At 40.9% G+C, this 19,552-nt stretch overlaps 1 protein-coding gene across 1 annotated transcript in view; it reads right to left on the reverse strand.

Annotated features, from left to right (window-relative positions):
• Nucleotides 1-19,552, reverse strand: part of LOC141496585 (sodium channel protein type 10 subunit alpha-like) — a 92,973-nt gene that overhangs the window by 14,103 nt on the left and 59,318 nt on the right. Inside the window, exons 15-20 of the mRNA XM_074199066.1 lie at nt 19,071-19,550; nt 13,075-13,198; nt 10,274-10,428; nt 8,316-8,489; nt 6,139-6,261; nt 3,457-3,738 (exon numbers count right to left, since the gene is read on the reverse strand). Of these exons, the coding sequence (XP_074055167.1) occupies nt 3,457-3,738; nt 6,139-6,261; nt 8,316-8,489; nt 10,274-10,428; nt 13,075-13,198; nt 19,071-19,550 (1,338 nt within the window). The remainder of the gene's footprint in view (nt 1-3,456; nt 3,739-6,138; nt 6,262-8,315; nt 8,490-10,273; nt 10,429-13,074; nt 13,199-19,070; nt 19,551-19,552) is intronic.

The following is a 19,552-nucleotide window of genomic DNA, read 5'->3' on the forward strand; positions in this document are numbered from 1 at the left end:
TATTGGTCCAAACATTGGGGTAGGGAACTCCTCTATCAATGCTCTGTGACTTAAGAGTCTTGTAGGGTTATCTGGATCATTAAGAGTTTAAATGATCTGTTTAAGGTCAAACAGTCTATATGTGTCAGAGTTGGGATTTGAATCCAAGTCTTTCTGACTCCCTTATAGGTGTAGAGATGATAAGGTCATTCATACAAGCTGGTGTTCTGTTGGTGATATGGTCACCAGATTTACAGGCACCTGCATAGGCAAAGAGAGGCTGGGGCTCTGTCGGTCAGAATTTCTTGTTCAGATATCAGCCAGGATGAATGATGCCTGAGAGCCATGTCAAGCCCATTTCTCTAGACACATTCTGCCATGCTGGTACTTATTTTGGATATCCTGTCTCTCCAACTTGAGGTTAGGGTGACTCCTTTGGTCACCATGTTATACTGTTGATGAATATTAAGTTTATAGATCTCTGATGTCTAGCCATATGGCTGCCATCTTGAACTCCTAACAACCTGCCTTTTATGTACAATTGTCACTGGAAGGAACATATTATACATCATCTGCAGTCATTGGAAAGTTTCTACTGGAAAGGAAGTATAACAGTTTCCTTGCCATCCCTCCTTGTTGGAAGTGATAACCCTCCTTTGTTTATCATTCTTAATAGTAACTCTTGTGGCTAACAGTCTGTTTCTCATAACTGGGGCTTCCTTGTGATGATGGTGGGGTGTCCTTGGTGAGGTTCTATTTATAGTAGATTTCCCACCTTTTCTTTTTACTAGGTTTTTCCAGTTTTTCTTGTGAGGCCTCATGTTTGCTCAGCTGTCTTTATTCCTAATTAGTCGCTTCTAATTCTCTAATGTCAACAGAATTTGTTGGCAGCTATGGTCTGCAAGAAGCTCTTAAATAGAAATCAAACTGACAGGCCTCTCTCACCTCTGGTTTTCTCTCGGGTAGATGACCCACTTTCCTTCCTTGACTACAGTCCCTTGGATCCTGGTACATTACTTGGGCTCCTCAGATAAGACACTCCATCTGCGGAAGGCTTAGGTAGGATGGGTCTATGAAAGGAGCTTATATAATGGAAGATTGGCCAAGGCACAGCCTTAAGGTTCAGCTATAGTGGAACCTGGTGCAGGAGTGGGAATCGGGAGATTGTTTTTATGAACATTTGCTAGTAGCTGTTCTGGTGGATATAAACAACCATCATTGCTCCCCATGAATGTTGGAGTCTTGGGGGATTGTGACCATGGGGTCCTCTATAGGTGGAGAGATGATAAATTCATTCATGCAGGCTGGTGTCCTGTTGGTGATAAGGTCACCAGGTTTACAGGTACCTGAATATGCCAGCTTGAATAAATCCATACGTCTCTTTGCTGAGCTGCCCGACTATAACCCTGGGCTCTTAGTGGAGAGGGTAGAGTAGTCCAGAGCACAAGGGAGGTAGCCCATCCAGCCCTACTGGGAGGGTACCAGAGGTAGGCACTATGAATTTGCTACTGGTAAATTAGCCCGTGAGGCATAGCGAGGGTGGAGAAGCAATCTAATCTTCTGGTTGCAATAGTGCTAGGATGGTGGTTGAAGATGTCAGTGTTGTACCATGGAAAGAACTCTGGACTCAGGATCTGGAGAAACCACGCTCACCAGCTGGGCCATGCTATTGACTCTCTGAACACGTGTACCCTGTCTTTTGTTTAAAATGGAAAAAAAAGACACCTGTACCTCAAGGGGTTGTGGAGATTTCATCATTGTAGGGAATGGTCAGTGCAGAAACCCCTTTTGCTGATTAGGAAAGATGTTGGGCTTAGAGTGAAAGGACAGAGGTCCAAATTCAAGTTCTGCCACTTATTACAAGAGTGACCTTGGGTAAGTCATTTCTCTCTAGGCTTGTTTTCTCCTCTGTAAAATAAGGGATAATAGAGACTTCAGAGGCCAACCATTTCATTGTGTGGTCCAGGAAACTAAGGACCAGAGAGTTTAAATGAATGGGTTGGACCACATCCCACTGATCATCTTTTCTAGCTCCAGATCTATGATCTGATGATGCAGATAACCACTTAGTCTGCATATTCTTTGTCTTAGAGAGATGCCTGGGCCAATTAGAGGGGGTGACTTGCCTAGGGTCTCACAATCTGCATCTCAGCAGCAGGCCTTGAGTCTTCCTGACTCCAAGATAATCCATCTTTTTTGGAATGGATGCTCTAAAATAATCTGAGTTGTTGGAATAATGCCACAGTTCCTAGAGGAGGCATTGACTTGATGGCTGTGGCATCTGGGGAAAGATAATATAGCAAAGTTTCATAGAATCACAAATTTAGAACCAGACAGGGTTTAAGACATCATTTAGTCCAATTCTTTCATTATATGGATGGATTCAGACTCCAAGACTACATAAATATGGGATTTGAAAATAGGTCTTCTGTCTCCAAATGGATGTTTTTTCCCCTGTCCTTTACTTGATCTTTTATTGATTAAATTTGATTGAACTTAATTTAATTTTCATTAATGCTTTGATTATTTTGTTGTATCTAAAGATTGGGCTTATTGATGCAGCAGATTCCTGAGGAATCCGCATTCCCATGGCTAGATAGGTGATGTCAATCCTGGGAAGCAACATCTTTTATACTGACCCAATAAGGGAGCACGGGGAGCAGTAGCAAAGGATCCAAACTGGAGAAGTCATTCCTGGTGGGAATCTGTAGGAGGCGGTACAGTTCTCCTTTCTCATTTATTCTACTATGCTCATTCTTTAAATGACTTTTGCCTTGGACTGATAAACCTCTGGACTGGTTTAGTGAAACAACATTGTTGGAGCCTCATGAGCTGAGACTTTAAGTGAAAGCTGATTTAAAACATGCCTCTAATGTAGAATAACTTTCTCTGCTTAGAATCTTTCAATTCATCTTGACTCTGATGAATGGCCTGAACTTGATCTAGGCATGAATCCCCATCACCATGTCCATTTCTTCCTGCCAGTCTTCATTATTTCTTTTTTTTTTGCAAGGCAATGGGGTTCAGTGGTTTGCCCAAGGCCACACAGCTAGGTCATTATTAAGTGTCTGAGGCTGGATTTGAACTCAGGTCCTCCTGACTCCAGGGCTAGTGCTCTATCCACTGCACCACCTAGTTGCCCCCTCTTTCTGCCATTCTTTCCCCCCTTTTTTATATTTTATTTAAGGCAATGAGGTTAAGTGACTTGATCACAGTCACACAGCTAGGTAATTATTATGTGTCTGAGACCGGATTTGAACTCAGGTCCTCCTGACTCCAGGGCCAGTGCTCTATCCACTTTGCTACCTAGCTGCCTCTTTTCCTGCCATTCTTAAGGAAAAACTGGGGCTGAGAAAATGCTCAATGGCATTCGATTCATGCAAACTGTTGCTGCCCTGCAGCTTTTAGCTGCCATTTTTCTTTGACCATCTCTATCATATCGGACTCTCAATGACAAGAGAAGTGAACAGGACTTACCACCTGGAGAAGAGCAAGGTAACCTATTCCCACATTATTGAAGTTGACTTTCACAGTGTCCCAAAAGAGACCTGCACTACTCTGGTTATTACATTGGTCCTTGTTATTGGCAATTAACTCATTCACAGGGGGAAAGCCTTCTATGGAGATGTTAATGCATCTGCCAAATTTTCCAGAAAAGAGATTCACTCCCATGATGCTGAAGATGAGCCAGAAGATAAGACAGACTAAAAGGACATTCATGATGGAAGGGATGGCACCAACCAGGGCATCTACAACCACCTGTAAATAAAAAGAGTGAGGGGGAAAGGTGATGAGGAGAGAGAGAGAGACAAAGACAGAGAGACAGAGAGAGACATAGATGGGGGGAGGGAGAAGGAGAGAAGGAGAAAGAACAATGACTATAATTGCTTATAAAATGGATCAGTTAACAGAAAAAAATTGAACTGATTGGACAGTAGAATAAATTACTATCTCTGAAAGTGGTGAGATACTGGGATTGGACACTCATTGAGATGGCAGAATTGTTTTTCCCAGGGTTTTTAGAAAAGTGATTAATTTTCATTTGTTAGTGATGGATTCAAAATACTCCCCCTGGGACAAGGGACACTATGGTCCAGCAGTGTGGTGCAGTAGATAGAGCGTCACATCTGGAGGTGGTAAGACATTCTCTCATTTGAGCCTCACCAGAGCCCTGGAAGTGACTACTATTCATATAATTATGAATGAGGAGATTGAAACGTTCTAGTTACCAGTCCATGGTGACACAGGTGGCAAGTATCAAATTCGGAATCTGAGCCCAGGTTCATCCAGCCTCTGTGGCCGGAGTTCTATCCATGTCACCGGGATTCCGCTCCATCACACCTTCTCTCCCAGAGACAAACCTGCCGGCCTGTCCGCACATAGTGGAACCCCACACTAATAATTTGCATTATACTTTTTACTATTCTTACTACATATTGTTTTCGTTACCAGCAGCCATTGCAGTAATCCTGGAGGCAGGGCAGACACACAAATGTACAATAAGGCATATAATGGCAAGAAACCAGCCACTTTGGAAGTTTGGCACATAGGATTTGCCCATATAATAATCAGAGCTAATCTTTATATAGTACCTTGGTATTTGCAAAATGTTTTATTCATTGATTAATCTGGAAATATGTTAAACACATACCACCTATCACTAACTGCCATGAGGAAGGGGGAGGGATGAGAGGGTGGCAGAAAAATGTGGAACAAATTTGCAAATGGATGAACGTGGAAAACTACCTTTTAATGTAATTGAAAAAAATAAATAAAAGAAAAATGTTTTATGCATTATCTCATTTCCATAGGACGACTTGATTCTAGGTTGAAAATACAATCAAATTAATTTTAAAAATTTTTATTTGATAAAAATTAAAATTATGACTTCAGAAATAATTGAATCAATTAGAATTGCCCTTTCTGTCATGACTAAGATGAGGAAGGAGAATCATATTGGAGAAAGAACTACTACCCTGGGAACTGGAAGGTGTGAGTTTGAATCTCAGCTCTTCTCCTGAATACTTGTATAACATTTGCAGGAACAAGGATGTGTTAGGAAAGTGGAAGAACGTCTGGGATGGTAACCTGGTTTGGATGGCATCACGTTCATGTATAGAAAGGGCTGACTCTATAGTCGTTGGATGGGATTGGGTTTGGATGTAGGAAAGTAGTAGAAGGTAAGATTGAATAGGGTGGGAGGGCACTATATAATATAGGACCTTCAGTGCCAAAATGAGGAAACTGGAATTTTTCCTGTAAGCAAAAGGGAGTTATGGAAGATATTGGAGCTCTAATCATGATTAGAGCTATATATTAGTGAGGTTTCCCCTACTAGCATTGTGTCTATTGGCTTGAAGAGAGAAGATGTTGGAAGGTTATTGAGACAATGGTTCTCATTTGCCTGGTGGGGGAGTTCTTGGATACGGACCTTCAGGTAAATGCACTGGGGTCTTGATAAATCAGTGGTGTGAAATTGACTATGATGTGGGTCCGTCTTGGAGCCTTTTATATGGGGACGGGGAGGACTTGGCACAGTCTTATGCCAAGTCCATTTACTCCTATAGAAATACTGGCATTATTGATATCATAATAGCTAGAATTTATATAATGCCTTAAAATTGACTGAATGTTTCACATACATCGCCTCATTGGACTTTCATAATAACCCTGGGAGGTTGGTGCTGTAAACCTTCTTATCTCTATTTTGCAAATCAGAAAATTGGAGCTATGGTGTGAATCTTTATTCACATGTTCATTTTCATTTTCAAAAGAGCCTTTCTGACCTGATGGTGATATCTGCATTGAGCTTAAAAAATCCTTCTAAACATTTCCCAGTTGAATATTTTGTAGTGTAGATTGAGAGCAACCACCTTATCCAGATCAAGACAAGCACCATTTCTTGCATCCCATGTCACTAAAGATCCAAAGAAAGGTTATGAATTTGGAGTTTGAAGGTCTAGGTTCAAATCCCAATCTGTCTGCTCTCTTTATTTCTAGGGGGATTAATTTCCTCATCTGTAGAGTGAAGGGAGTTGGACCTGATGATGTTTAAGGTCTAGTCTAGTTCTTAATCTATGAACCTAGGGGAAAGGAAATGGTGGGTTTCAAATGATTTGGAATGGAGGTGATTTTACAATGGTACCATTTCAGCCTTACCCTCATGCCTTCAAATCGAGACAATGCCCTCAGGGGTCTCAGTGCTCGGAGGGTCCGGAGAGATTTGATGGGGCCCATATTACCTTTGCCAAGAGACTGTGCTATGAGGCTTATCACTGAAATCTGAAAGGAGGTAGAAAAGTAACAGAAGGTCATACTATGAACAAAACTCCATCTTTGAATTAATTTTCTTCAGAAGGAGATAAAAAGAACCCCACAGAATTGGGTGTGAGAATGAATACAGTAGATGCCAAATGGGAGTATGCTGGTAAATTGCTTAATTGGTTCTTTGGGGGGGGGGGATGTATCCATAACATTTTTAATTCATTGTTAACTTTCCATCACTTTCATATGAAAACCATAAATCAAGTCTTAACTTAGAATATTTGCCGATTTTTGAGATATTCAGGGAGCTTTCACTAAATATTTAACAATTGACTCCATGGGCTGAATTGACCTGGCTCCAGCACACCCCAGGGTGGGGTAGGGATCCCAAAAGGTCTCAATAGACTAAAATATTGGACTGAATCTAATTAAATCTTGTAGAGAGAAATGGAAAGTCTTGCATTTAGGTTCAAATAAAGAACTTTCCAAATATAGGATGAGCAAAGTAGATAGAAAACATGTCATATGAAAAAGGTCTATGCCTTCAAATTTTAGTGTGTTCTCTGGTCAGACCCAAATATGACTGTCCCCCATGAGGGGAATTCTCTCCCTCTTACTTTTCACTTCCTGGCTCCCTTCTCATCCAAGCTAAAATTCTATGTTCTCTCAGCAACGTCCCTCAGTCCCTAGTCCTTTGCACTTGTCTCCAAGGTTAACCTGTATGATCTTGCCTGTATGTTGTCTCTCCCATTAGAATAAAGTTCTTTGAAGGAAGAAACAGTGAAGCATGGTAGTAACTGGCACATAGTAGGCACTCAATTCCATCTTGTTGACTTGACTCAACAACTTGGAAAGTATTCAGGAGAGGGTCATTGGAAAGACAAGGGGAAGGGGGCAGAATAGACCATAAGAGAAGCAAATGAACAAACTGAGGGTGTTTAACCCATAGAAGAGAAAACTTAGAGGGGACCTGAGACCTGGAGAAACCTCCAATTTGTCTTGTGGAAGAAGGATCCCAGGAAGTCCAATACTAGATAGATAGAAGATGCTGAGAGGTAGATTTAGTCTTGAGCAAGAAAAAACTTTCTAACAAGTCGACGTCTCCAAACAAGCTGCCTCTGGAGGCTGGGGGACACTTGCCAGGGATATTTTGAGTTTGTGTTGGACTGGAGGTCCACTGACGTCTCTATAGGAATACTAAAAATCAGTGATTTTGTGATTCTTGTGGCTTGAAGTTCTGGTCTAGATACATGGGAAATGTGTTAATTTGTAAAATTCTCCTTAGATTCTGGATTTGAAATTAGAGAAGCTGTGTATGAATCCTGGGTCGCATACACTAATTCTGACCCTAGGCAAATCTCTTTCCTTCTCTGAATCTTAGAGTTTTCCTTTGTAAAATGAGCTGGAGGAAGAAATGGCAAACTCTTCTAGTATCTTTGCCAGGAAAACCCAAATGGGGTCACTGAGAGTCAGACATGACTGAAATGATTAAACAATAAAAAGGAGAGGCCGAGACCAGGGGGTCTAAGGCTCCTCCCAGCCATAAATCCTGAAATCTCATCATTTGTGATGGATGTGTGGTAGGTCGCTTGGGGTCTGCCCCAAAGTTTACTTAGTCAACAAAGATCCTAGTCCCTGGCCCTGGAGATTCTCAACTTCCTTTCCATTTTTCTCTGGGCAATCCTGGAGCCAATTTGCCATCCAATAGAAGTACCACTCAATAGCAGTACAGAACACCTCTTGTGATGTCTTTGTGTTCCACACTGACATTTTAAGGTCTATGGAAAGGCAACAGAAAGTACACAGGGCTCTCAATCTCCCTTTGAACAAGGAAATAAGGGACTGTGGGTAATAGACATGAAGCTCTTAACCTCAGATGCTCCAGAGAGTTGCCATTGTTCCCCATCTCATCCCACAGCCAGCTCCAGAGTTTCATCCTTAGAAATGTTGGGGGTGGGGGTGTAGTCCACAGATGTCTCAGAAAAGATTCCCTTAACTTGTGACTCTTCTCTCAGCAGTCTTTCTATGCTACCCAACCCATGGGAGAGAGGGTCCAGGGGAACAATACTCACATCTACAATGATGAAATCTAGCCAGCACCAGGCATTGGTGAAGTAGGTTTTGAATCCATAGGCCACCCATTTCAGCAACATCTCAAGGATAAAGACGTAAGTGAATACAAGATCAGCAAAGTCCAGGATTCTTTTCAGGGTGAGCCTTTCATCCAGATAAATATCTTCAAAAGCCTAGAATGCAGAGAGGATGATGATATGCCCAGCCACATCATCACTGGAGGAAAAAGTATTTAGAATCCTAGCTCTCATTCTTTCTGATGGTCTTCTAGGAAATCACTGACCCATTTATTCTTTTCTCTTACACACACACACACACACACACACACACACACACACACACACACACAATTTATTTAAGTTCAGTTGAAAAATGACCTTTCTATCAGAACTGGATAGAACAAACAGTTCCATTCAAATACTCATGGGAGCCACAAAAGCAACAGCAAAAGAAAATTTTTTTTTCTACAGGATCTAGGGATTATGGATGTGGTTTACAAAAAATTTTTTTTGGGGGATAAATAACTGAATTTGAATATAATCAGTTTCCTTAGTAATCCTCTATATTCTAACTGAAGTGTTTGAAAACATTATTCTGAGAAGGGCACAGACTATCCCTAGGGGTCCATGATGCAGAAAAGGTCAACCCTCTGGAGAGGATCATAGGTCTGGGAGACCTACAAAGCCAACTTCTCTAGGTTTCAGATTAAACAGAACAGGAAACTTAGGGAGATGAAGTGATTTGTCGATGGTCAGATAGGTAATAAGGGACAATAGTAGAATTGGGGACTCCAAACTCAGTACTCTTTCCATGGTTCCAGGTACCCTTTCTTATGTTGTCTCAGACTTTGAAAATGAGTCAAAAGAAGTTTATTAAGAATCGTAACCTGCTTGATTTAAAGGAAACCCACTCCAATATGTTAATATTTGAATAAATTGGGGCTCTCACCAATGTGGGTACTCTTTTTACCAATGTAAATCTGTGCCTTCCCATCCTATGCTGCTCTTATCTCTACTTCCTGTATTTCTTCTTATAAAGGCTTCATCCCATATTTGGGGGTCTCCTTTTAGTTGTCTGGACAATGGAGAATGAATATGAATGGACTATTTGCCAGGCATTCCTCATTCTTACTATGGGATTGGCCCATTTTTTTCTTCCTTTGTTTTTTATTTTTGGTTCTCTATTTTCTTATTTTGACTCACTGAAAATGTATGAGGAACATTGACTATTGGTGAATGGCTCAGGTCCTCAGATAGCCACAATCGGGATGACTTCATTAAAGAAACACCAGATGAATTCAGCATTAGGAGGAGAAAGGAAGGAGGAAGGATAATAGGAGGGGAAGGTGGAGGGAGAAAAGAAAGAGTGGAAAAAGGACTGGAGTTTGGGGAAACTTGGGTTCTGATCTTGTCCCCAGAGCAAATCTTTTAACCTCTGTAATCTAAGCAACTCTGGAGTATTGCAAATTCTGGAGGAGTTGCCCATCTGACTCAGCATCCCTTCCTTCCATTTCATGGATGCAATCACAGGTCCTGTCCAAAACAAACTAAAAAAAAAATTGACCATTTCCACTTGGTTTGTTTCATGATTTTACAAGAGCTCTAGGCCTGGATCAGTAATCCTTTCTCAGATGCTTGTGGTTGTGTGATACTGGGCAAGATAACTTCTGTTTACCTCAGTTTTCTCAACTGTAAAATGCCAATAATAATAGTACCTAAATCACAAGGTTGTTGTAAGGATCAAATGAGATGAGATTTATAAAGTACTCAACATAGAATATAGTACACAGCAGATGCTTAATAAATGCTTATTCCCTTCCCTTGCCATTTTCTGCCTAGAATGTAAGTTCTCTGAGGACAGAGGTGGTATTGGTTTCGCTTGGTAATGAATTCCATCTCCCTCTCTCCTCGCCACTCCACACTATCTCCCTTGTTCTCCTTTCTAAACCTCCAATTACCAGGGCTCCGCTACTCAGTAGGATCATGAAGATGATAAAACTCTCAAACCAGTTGTGTTCCACAATATGGTAGCAGGTTTTTCTCAGGCTCCAGAAAAGAGATCCAGGAAACCTTCCTGTGTCCGATGTGCAACATGGACAGCGCCGGACACAGTCTGAAAGAAGAGAGACATTGCAACCTTAATGGACCTGCTCATTCCATCAGTGCAACAATCAGGCACATTTTGGGGGTATCTGCCATGGAGAATACCTTCTGTATGCAGAGAAAGAATTGTGGAGTTTGAACAAAGACCAAAGACTATTACCTTTAATTTTAAAAAACACTGTTGAGTTATTATATAATTTTGCTCTCTCTTATACTTTATGTTTCTTCCTGAAGGATAGGATTTCTCTCTCATCACATTCAACTTAGATCAATGTATACCATGGAAACAATGCAAAGACTGACAAATTGCCTTCTGTGGGGGTGGGGAGGGAAGCGAGATTAGGGGAAAATTGTAAAATGCAAAATAAATAAAATCTTTCTTGAAAAAAGAGAGACGTTGAAGTGGCCATACAATCTCCCCATTTCTAAATCCCCATTCCATTACCCACAAAATCAGGATTCAGATGCACTGAATGCTGTGCTCTAGGCAAGGACCTTCAGAGGAGATTGGCCTTCTCAGCTTCTGCCTCCTATAATTCATAGGATCATAGCTATGGAACTGAAGGGAACCTTGGAGATCATCTAATTCAACCACTATATTTTACAGATGAGGAAAGTGAGGCAAAGGCAAAAGAGGTGATTTGTTCAGGGTTACCTGGATGGTAAGTTGCTATGTCCTCTGACTCAAAATTCAAGGCTCCTTCCACTACCCCAAACCCCATCTTTCTTCCAGGCACAACTTTGGTGCCACCTCATCCCAAGACCTTACCCAATCCTCCTGGTTGTCAGTGTTTCTCTGGCTTGTGAAATTCCTTTGTATATACTTTGAATTTACTTGTCCTTGTATATCTTGGCTGCACTCAGTTAAATGTGATTTGCCGTTTCCTCTTCCAACTCATTTTACCAATGGGGAAACTGAGCTAAACAGGGTTATTTGCTGTTGTTGGTGTTGTCTTTTATTCTCAAAGAAGACCGTGACATCAGGGAGGTGATTCCATGACAAGCACATGAACTGGATTTGAATGAGAGGGGGCTGGGTTAAGTCCCCAGCCTCACTTTCTCCTCGGAAGCCTTCTAGGTTCAATGACCAAATATGAATCAGGATGACTGGAGATGCCCTGGATGGGTGGTAATCAGGGTTAAGTGACTTGCCCAAGGTCACATGGTAATTGTTAAGTGTCAGAGTCCAAATTTGAACTCAGGTCCTCCTGACTCCAGGGCTTGTGCTCTATCCACTGTACCCCTAGCTACCCCATATGGTAAGTAAGTATGAGATTAGATTTGAACTCAGGAGGATTAGTCTCTTTGACTCCCAGTCCAGTGCTCTAGTCACTGTGCACCCGGTTGCCCCAAGTGATGCTTCCCAGGAGTTAACTTCCAGAAGTAATAAGATAGTTCTGTGGTTCTCTGACCAGGAGGAATAGTCGTACTTATCACATTTTAAGGCGAATGACAAGTTTGAGAGTTTCCAGACAGCTAGTCTTGAGTTTGGGGATTGTGAGAACCAGTAGAAGAAAGTAGAAATGTTTAAACTGGAAAAGAGAAGCCCCCAGAGGGACATGAGAGCTGTCTTCAAGTAGTCATGAAGAAGTAGAAATGATTTTATTCTGTTTTTCCTCCGAGAACAGAATCGAGAATAATGGGAGAAAATCAGATGGCAGTGATCAGCTAGATGGTAGTGGGGGAACCCAGCTCCCAACGGTTAGAGCTGACCAAAAGAAGAGTGCACGACCTCTACTGGCTCTCCCTCCTGGGGGGGTGATGGTGGCTGACTCTATGAGGTGGATGTTAAAGAGGATCTTAAGTAGAGGTTGCATGAGGTCTCTTCTAACTCTATAATTCTGTGGTTCATACAGCAGATTTTTCTGTTGCGTGCTTTTGTCGCTGCCTTCTCTCCTTTTTTCTTTTTTCACCATCCTATCCCCAATCTGCCCTTGTGAAATTGAAAACCTTAACTCATGTCTCAACATAATCTTCTGGGTTTAGGATGGGGATGGATTTATAACCCGACGCCTGTCTCTTCAGATGGATAATTGTATGCTTTATATTTTTAGAATTACTATTAAATGATCTACTTTTATTAAATAGGAGTCATTATTGAGATAAGTCATTGCTGATGAGCTCATGATCCTCCTAATGGTCCATATGTTTGATATTTCAACTGCTACTCAATCAATATGTTCATTGTGGAGCTGTGAATTCCCTCATAGGTTATATTTTTACGCTACCTGCTCAGGACCTCTTCCATGTCTTTATTTTGTGGGTTAAACTTGTAAAGATGAGGGCCAAAGAAATCTGGAATTTGATCACCCCCAACTCATTTGGAAGTGTGGCAGACTCAAGAACTGAAGAAAGATGGGGGTTCCCTGCTGTCTTTATATCCTAATCATACTAACAATGTGTTTATGCATTTGGATTGGATTAGAAGCTTTTTGTGTCTTGCCGTTTTCTAGATATGATGCCCAACCTAGCACTGTGTAAGATCAGTAGAAGAGTGGGGTTTTTGAAGATGGTAAGAAGGAAATTGTTTGAGGGGTTTGATGATGGACTTTAATTAACTTTCTGCAAACTGGAACAAACTCAGGCAAAGGAGAAATAAAAGAGAAAAGCCGACCTCTAGGGCTAACCAGATACCCAAATGAAACCAATGACTGACCCTCTGTGAAACAATCCTCAGGTTCCTCCAAGGTCTCGCTGAGATCTGCAATTTTCTTTAGCATCATCTCTGGATCAGGGATGTCCACAGTGCTGCCTTCAGAACAACTTGAGACATCTCCTTTCTATAGGACAGAAGTACAGATCAGTGAATTCCATGCTTGTTTTGTGATTGAAGAGCATGGGATGATAAAGGCACCTCAGGAATCCAGTAGTACAACTCTTTCAGGAGAAATTGAGACCCAGTGAGGGGAGGTCACCTGCTCAAGCTCACACAGGTTGGTTGAAGTGGCAGAGCCTAGACTCATTATCACTAAGATGGCATCCAGTTGGATACTCATATCTCTTTAGTACCCTCCTGTCCTTGCCCCTCTGATTGGAGACAGGAGAACTGAGCAAAAGGCATCTCCCAAAGCTCCCATTTAAAGAGGATTCAGAAACCCAAACAATCCTTCACTTCCCTCCAGTTGTACTGCTTGGATTGACTTCACCACCATCATTGGACCTTCCCCTTCCCTCCTTTTCAGCCTCCTTTGATGTTTTGTTTCCCCCTCTTAGATTGTAAGCTCCTTGAGGGGAGAAGCTATCCTTCTTCTTCCAAATCACAGTGGCCAGGGAAGAGTAGGAAATTTATAAATAGTTGCTATTGATTTCCTCAACTGAGGATCTATCCATCTTCTACATGAAGAAATGTAAATAGCTTTCCATATTCCTTCTAGTCACTAGAATCTTTCACTCTAAGGATGCCTGTATGGCATTTGTATGTATCTTTAATATGCTTTTTTTGTTTCATTTATATGTATATCTTTATTTCTATCAATCTGCCAATTGCATATATCTTGAATAAATTCATTTTTGTTTATGTAATCTTTATATCATTAATATGTCTATTATACATCTTTATTTTATCTATCTCTGCATCACTGAAAAGCCTATTATGGTATCTTTAACATAATGTTGGCAGATGTGAATAACTAACATGCTTATTATAATGTATGTATCTTTGATGATGATGGTGGTGGTAGTGGTGGTGGTTTGTCCTTCATTCTCAAAAAAGACCATGCCATCAGGGAGGTGATGCCATGACATGCACATGAATCAAATTTGAGAGAGGAGGGATGGTGCTATGCTAAAAAGCCTCCCTTCTTCATCTGGAGTTATCTGGGTCCAGTGGCCAGACATGAAGCAGGATGACTTGAGATAGCACTGAATGCAAAGCAATCAGGTTTAAGGGACTTGTCCAAGGTTTCACAGCTAATAAACACCTGAGGCTGGATTTGAACTCAAGTCCTCCTGACATCATGGCTGGCATTCTGCCCACTATACCATCTAACTGCCCTGTACTTTAGTGTACACCTTATTACATATGTATATCTTTTTATCATTGAAAAACCTATTATTGTATCTTTGATATGTGTATTTTTATATATGGATAGCTTTAAATATTTACATGCCTATTATTTTCTGCTATACGTTAAGATTTTTGTGAACAGGAACTACAACATATTTTGTTTTTCTCTCCTCAGCATTTGGCCCTCATTCCATAGAAAGTTCATGAATGCTTTTTGATTGACTGATTGACTAATTGATTGATTGATTGATTGATTTTTTAGGTAAAAGAAAGGTGAAGGGAGGCAAGAAGAAAATGGGCAAACCTGACTACTGCTCTTGGTTTCTCTTTGCTTGCTTCTCCAAAAGCCCGACTTTTTCAGGCTACCCCCTTCCCACATCATTCTTTCTCTCCCTTACTCCCCAAGCCCAGATTTTGAACATAAGTTAGTACCAAAATTCTCAGGAGGCTCAAATCTGTTTTCTGTCTCTAAGGCAGGTTGAAATCTCCTGGTCATGGGCAACCTTGACTCCAGGGAAGGACTCATTTAGCCTGGTGCCTTCACTTAGTGAAGGAAGGCAGAGCATTAAATAGCATTGGTGCTTTTCGGTCCAAGTGCCGAGGCATCTATCATTACCTCTGTAGGACTGCCACCCAATGGGGCATCCTTCCATTGCTTATCCAGGTACAAGGCTAAATCTTCAGAAGAAGTCTCAGATGTGAAGTGAGGGTGGTTCTCCTGTTGCCTTTCTTGTTCTTGTGGATGGTCTTCCTATTGGGAGAGAAACCCAGTGATCATTCACCTTCAGGGTCAGCCCTGTTGGGTCAGAGATCCTTCTTTTCTTGATGGATTTAATCCCCCCAGAACAAATTCTTATATGATAACTCTTTGAAGAAGTGTGAAGATGGAGGCCACTGCATGAGAACTCCCTCTATAAATCATATCCTTCAAATCTCAGACTATTACTGACACTTTCCTCTTTGACTTCCTTCATGAGAAAGACAGAGCTCAACTCTCTCGGTGTCCAAAATTCAAATCCCACCTATATCAGAAATGGGCATTAAGTCATTAGGTAGGTGAAGGAGGACAGCAGGATCCCCTTAATCTACCAATGGAAGCTTATTCTAGCCCTGATTCCCCATTTTCCCCCAGCCACCTTCAATTTTTCCTCCTTAGGTTTCTTGCCATCTGTCTTCAACATATAAAGATCAACAAAAACCTAAAAAAGCCTTTCCCTGATTTTGCTACCATTATATTTTGCCACTTTGCTACCATTGCATTCCTATTGTCTCTTTCACTGACCAACTCCTGGGGGGGTGGTAGGATGCCAATCAAGACTCTGCTGACATATCTAGACCTCTTTAATAATAATAACCTAGGATTCAGTGATTCTTGGAAAAGTTACTTCTACCTCTTCACCAGTCACTCTTTCCTTAGTGCCTTAGAATCTGACAAATTCTGTCCCATTGTGCATTATCTAAGATTTCTTAGTAACCAAATGCAATGGCTTTTTTTAGTTAAGCTGAGCGAAAAAAGAAGAAGAAGAAGAAATAGGATCTTGGCTTGGGGCAGATGAGCCTGAGGTAACTGGCACCAGATAGAAGCCATAGATGTCTTCATCTGCTCCTGTTTTCTTTTCAAAGGAAAATGGCTTTTATGTTGTAAATGACAGAACAAAAAGACTCATTATGAACTGATGATTTTTGATTCAGATGATCCTTGTTCTACTGTATAGGACGACCTGGCAGGTGTGATGACTGAACCACTGCATTGATCTTTGAGAGCTCATGGAAAATGGGAGAGGAAGGGCAAGACCGGAAAAGTGCAGATGGATTGATTTTCAAAAGAAGGGAAGAAAACAGGGTTTGTAATGAGGACTTCAATTTTGGGGGAAATTCTAGAAAAAATAGTTAAAGAAATGCTTGGTCAATATCTAGGAAGGGAAGTGATTATTCCAAAGAATCAATGTGACTTCAGTAAAGGGAATCCTACCCAAGTAACCAAATTTCCTATTTTATTTTGATGTCTTACTAAACACGTAGATGAAAGGAGTCCTATGAATATAGTTGATGCAGATCTTTACAAGGCCTTTTAGATAAAGTAATAATGATGATGATGATGATAAATAGCAAAGATAATCATGATATCTAGTATATATATATATATATATATATATATATATATAACTTTAATGTTAGAAAAACACTTTGAAAACGTTATCTCACTGACTTCCTACAAAAACTGGGGTGGGGGCAGCTAGGTGGTGGCACAGTGGATAGAATACCAGCCCTGGACTCAGGAGGACTGGAGTTTAAATCTGACCTCAGACACATAAAAATTACCTAGCTGTGTGACCTTGGGCAAGTTGCTTAATCCCATTGCCTTGCAAAACCAAAAAAAAAACCCAAAACAAAACTGTGGAGGCAGGTACCTTTAGCACCCCTCAATTTAAAGATGAGAGAACTAAAGCAGACAGAGGCTAAGGAACTTGCCCAGTTAGTGAATACCTGAGACAGAATTTGAACTTGGGTCTTCTTGACTTCAGGTCCAGTATTCTCTCCCTGCCTGCTTCATACAATTCTTGAGAAATATGTATTCCACAAAACAACAGCGTAGATTCACAAGTGTTAGTTGTGGTTCAGAGCTCTATTGTCAATGTGGTAGGAGGTCTTCATGGAACTATACTCATCCCTGTGCTGTATAATACTTTGTATTAATGATTTAGATAATGGCATACTTGGCATTTAATCAGATTTGCAGATGATACAACCCCAGGGGAAGTGTTAAAGCAGTGGATGATAAAAGTCAGGATCCCAAAGTATCTTGACAGGGTAGAGCACTGGACTGAACCTCCATAGATGAAACTGAATGGAGACAAATGTAAAGGCTTCTTCTTGCGTATCAAAGATCAATTCCATAAAAATGATGGGGAGACAAAGGGGAATGGCAGTCATTCTGAACAAGACCTGGGGTTTTACTGGATTTCAAGTTGTACATTGGAACAGCTCCAAGTCTAATGAGACCTTGGGACATCACCAGGAAGAGGTGTTGACTCCAGTAAAAGGGAGGTGATAGTTCCACTGCTCTCTTGCCCTAGTCAGACTCCCTCATTGGCAGTAATGTGTCCATGGTTTGCAACACAATTTAAGAATGACCTTGATAAACTGGAGATTTTTCTAGAACACCACCACTGATCCAGTTTTACAGCTCAGAAGACCATGGGTGAAAATTGCTAAGAGAGAGATTTAAATTTGCTGTCAGAAAAAGTGAAATTAGTTAACATGTGCAGTCCCAAAGCAGAGAGTGGGCCTCCCAAGGTAGTAGCCTTTCCCTTTTTAGAGGCCTTCAAACAAAGACTGGCCAATTACTTGCCCGGTGGGTTATAGTAGAGATTTCTTCTCATATGAGTAAGACTAGATGGCCAAAGAGGTCCCTTCCAACTCTCCAATTCTGAGATTTTTTAATCCTTGAACCCTTTGGGAGTTAACTCCTTTTCTGTTGGAGATTCTCTCTTCCTTTGGCTAGGGAGACCCAATTCTTTCCTGGGCTTCCTTTTACCTCTTTGACTTTTTTCTCTCTGTTTCCTTCCTTTAATCTAGATGATTCTTTTCTAATCCCTTATAGTAAATGATGTCTAAATGTAGGTCTCTATATAGGATAGTGGAAAAGTGCTGGAATGAAAAAGTCTTGGCTTCAAATCCTGCTGAAGATACTTGCTAGCCCTGATTTTGAGCAAGTCATTTAGAGCCTGTTTGCTTCATTTGTAAAATAGTAATTATGATAACACCTACCTCCTCCTATTGGTTGTTGCAATGATCATATAATAAATAGTTATCATCTTTGTTATTATGTTTTTTGTCAGGGCAGTGGGTTAGGTGACTTGCCCGAGGTCAAACAGATATGAATTAAGTGTCTAAGGTCAAATTTGAACTCAGGTCCTCCTGATTCCAAAACTGGTGCTCTTTTTTACTGCACCACCTAGCTGCTCCCCCATCATCATCATTATTATCCCCAAATGTCTGCCCTTTGGATTCTTCTCTACTCTCTTTGTTAGCAAATTCATTCATTCTCTAAGCTTCAGCTCCCACTTTGACACAGTTGCCTCCAATATCTCTCTGTCCTCCCTTTCTAAGCCTCAGATTCACAGTGTTGACTGCTTACAGGCAGTCACAGGTCCTATACTTTACGGTGTCATTTTATTATATATTCCAGGCTGTACCATAGGTGATAGTAGTAATTATTATTAATAATAACTCACATTTGTGTAGGAATTTAGGGCTTGTAACACTTTATAAATATTATCACATTTGCCTCATGGCAACCCTGGGAGATAGGTTATTTATTCTTATTATCTCCACATAATAGTTGAGGAAATAGAGGTAGACAGAGGTAAGTGGATTATCCAAGGTCACATAACTCGTCAGTTTCTGAGGCCAAATTTGAACTCAGGTCTTGCTGACTCCAGTATTCTAACCTCTGTATCCCCTACCTTTAACCAAGAAATGGTCAAGCATTCTCCAAAATATATATACACATGCATTTACATGTATATGTGTCCGTATATCCATATATTCACATATATATGGATTTCATGAGTTCTTTTAGTAAAGAACACCGAGATTTCCTGCTTATCACATTATAGATTTTCCAAATGAAAAGTCATCACCTGTTTTGGAGGAGTCACTTCTAATATCACATTTGGCTCATCAGTATCATCCTCATCCTCATCCTCATCTTCAATGTCAGATTCTGCTACAGCCATAGGGACTGAGATCTCCATGTTGCTGTTGATCATGGTATTTTCAGGGTCATTGATGGGGCACATGGTCAACTCCAAGGTCGGTCCATTGGAACCTGAGTTATCTCTGATGTTCCCAACACTGGTGAGAATCTGGGTAGTAATGTGATTTGAGGGCCCTATTGCTGAGAGGGATATTTTTATCCCTGCCTTCTGCTTCTCCTCTTTGGCCTTTGAAGTCCAGAACTTTCTACTCCAAAAGTCACGAATGTTCTGAACTAGGAGATGCATAAACTTCTGAATCCTGGCCAAGGCTATCTGGAGATTGTTCAGCTCTCCATCGTCTTCTGAGGCTAGGTTGTCAGCACTAAAGGAGTTGAGCAGCAATGCAATGAACAAGTTGAGAACCT

Source organism: Macrotis lagotis, chromosome 8 (genome assembly GCF_037893015.1).
Source record: "Macrotis lagotis isolate mMagLag1 chromosome 8, bilby.v1.9.chrom.fasta, whole genome shotgun sequence".
In the NCBI taxonomy this organism is placed as follows: Eukaryota; Metazoa; Chordata; class Mammalia; order Peramelemorphia; family Peramelidae; genus Macrotis; species Macrotis lagotis.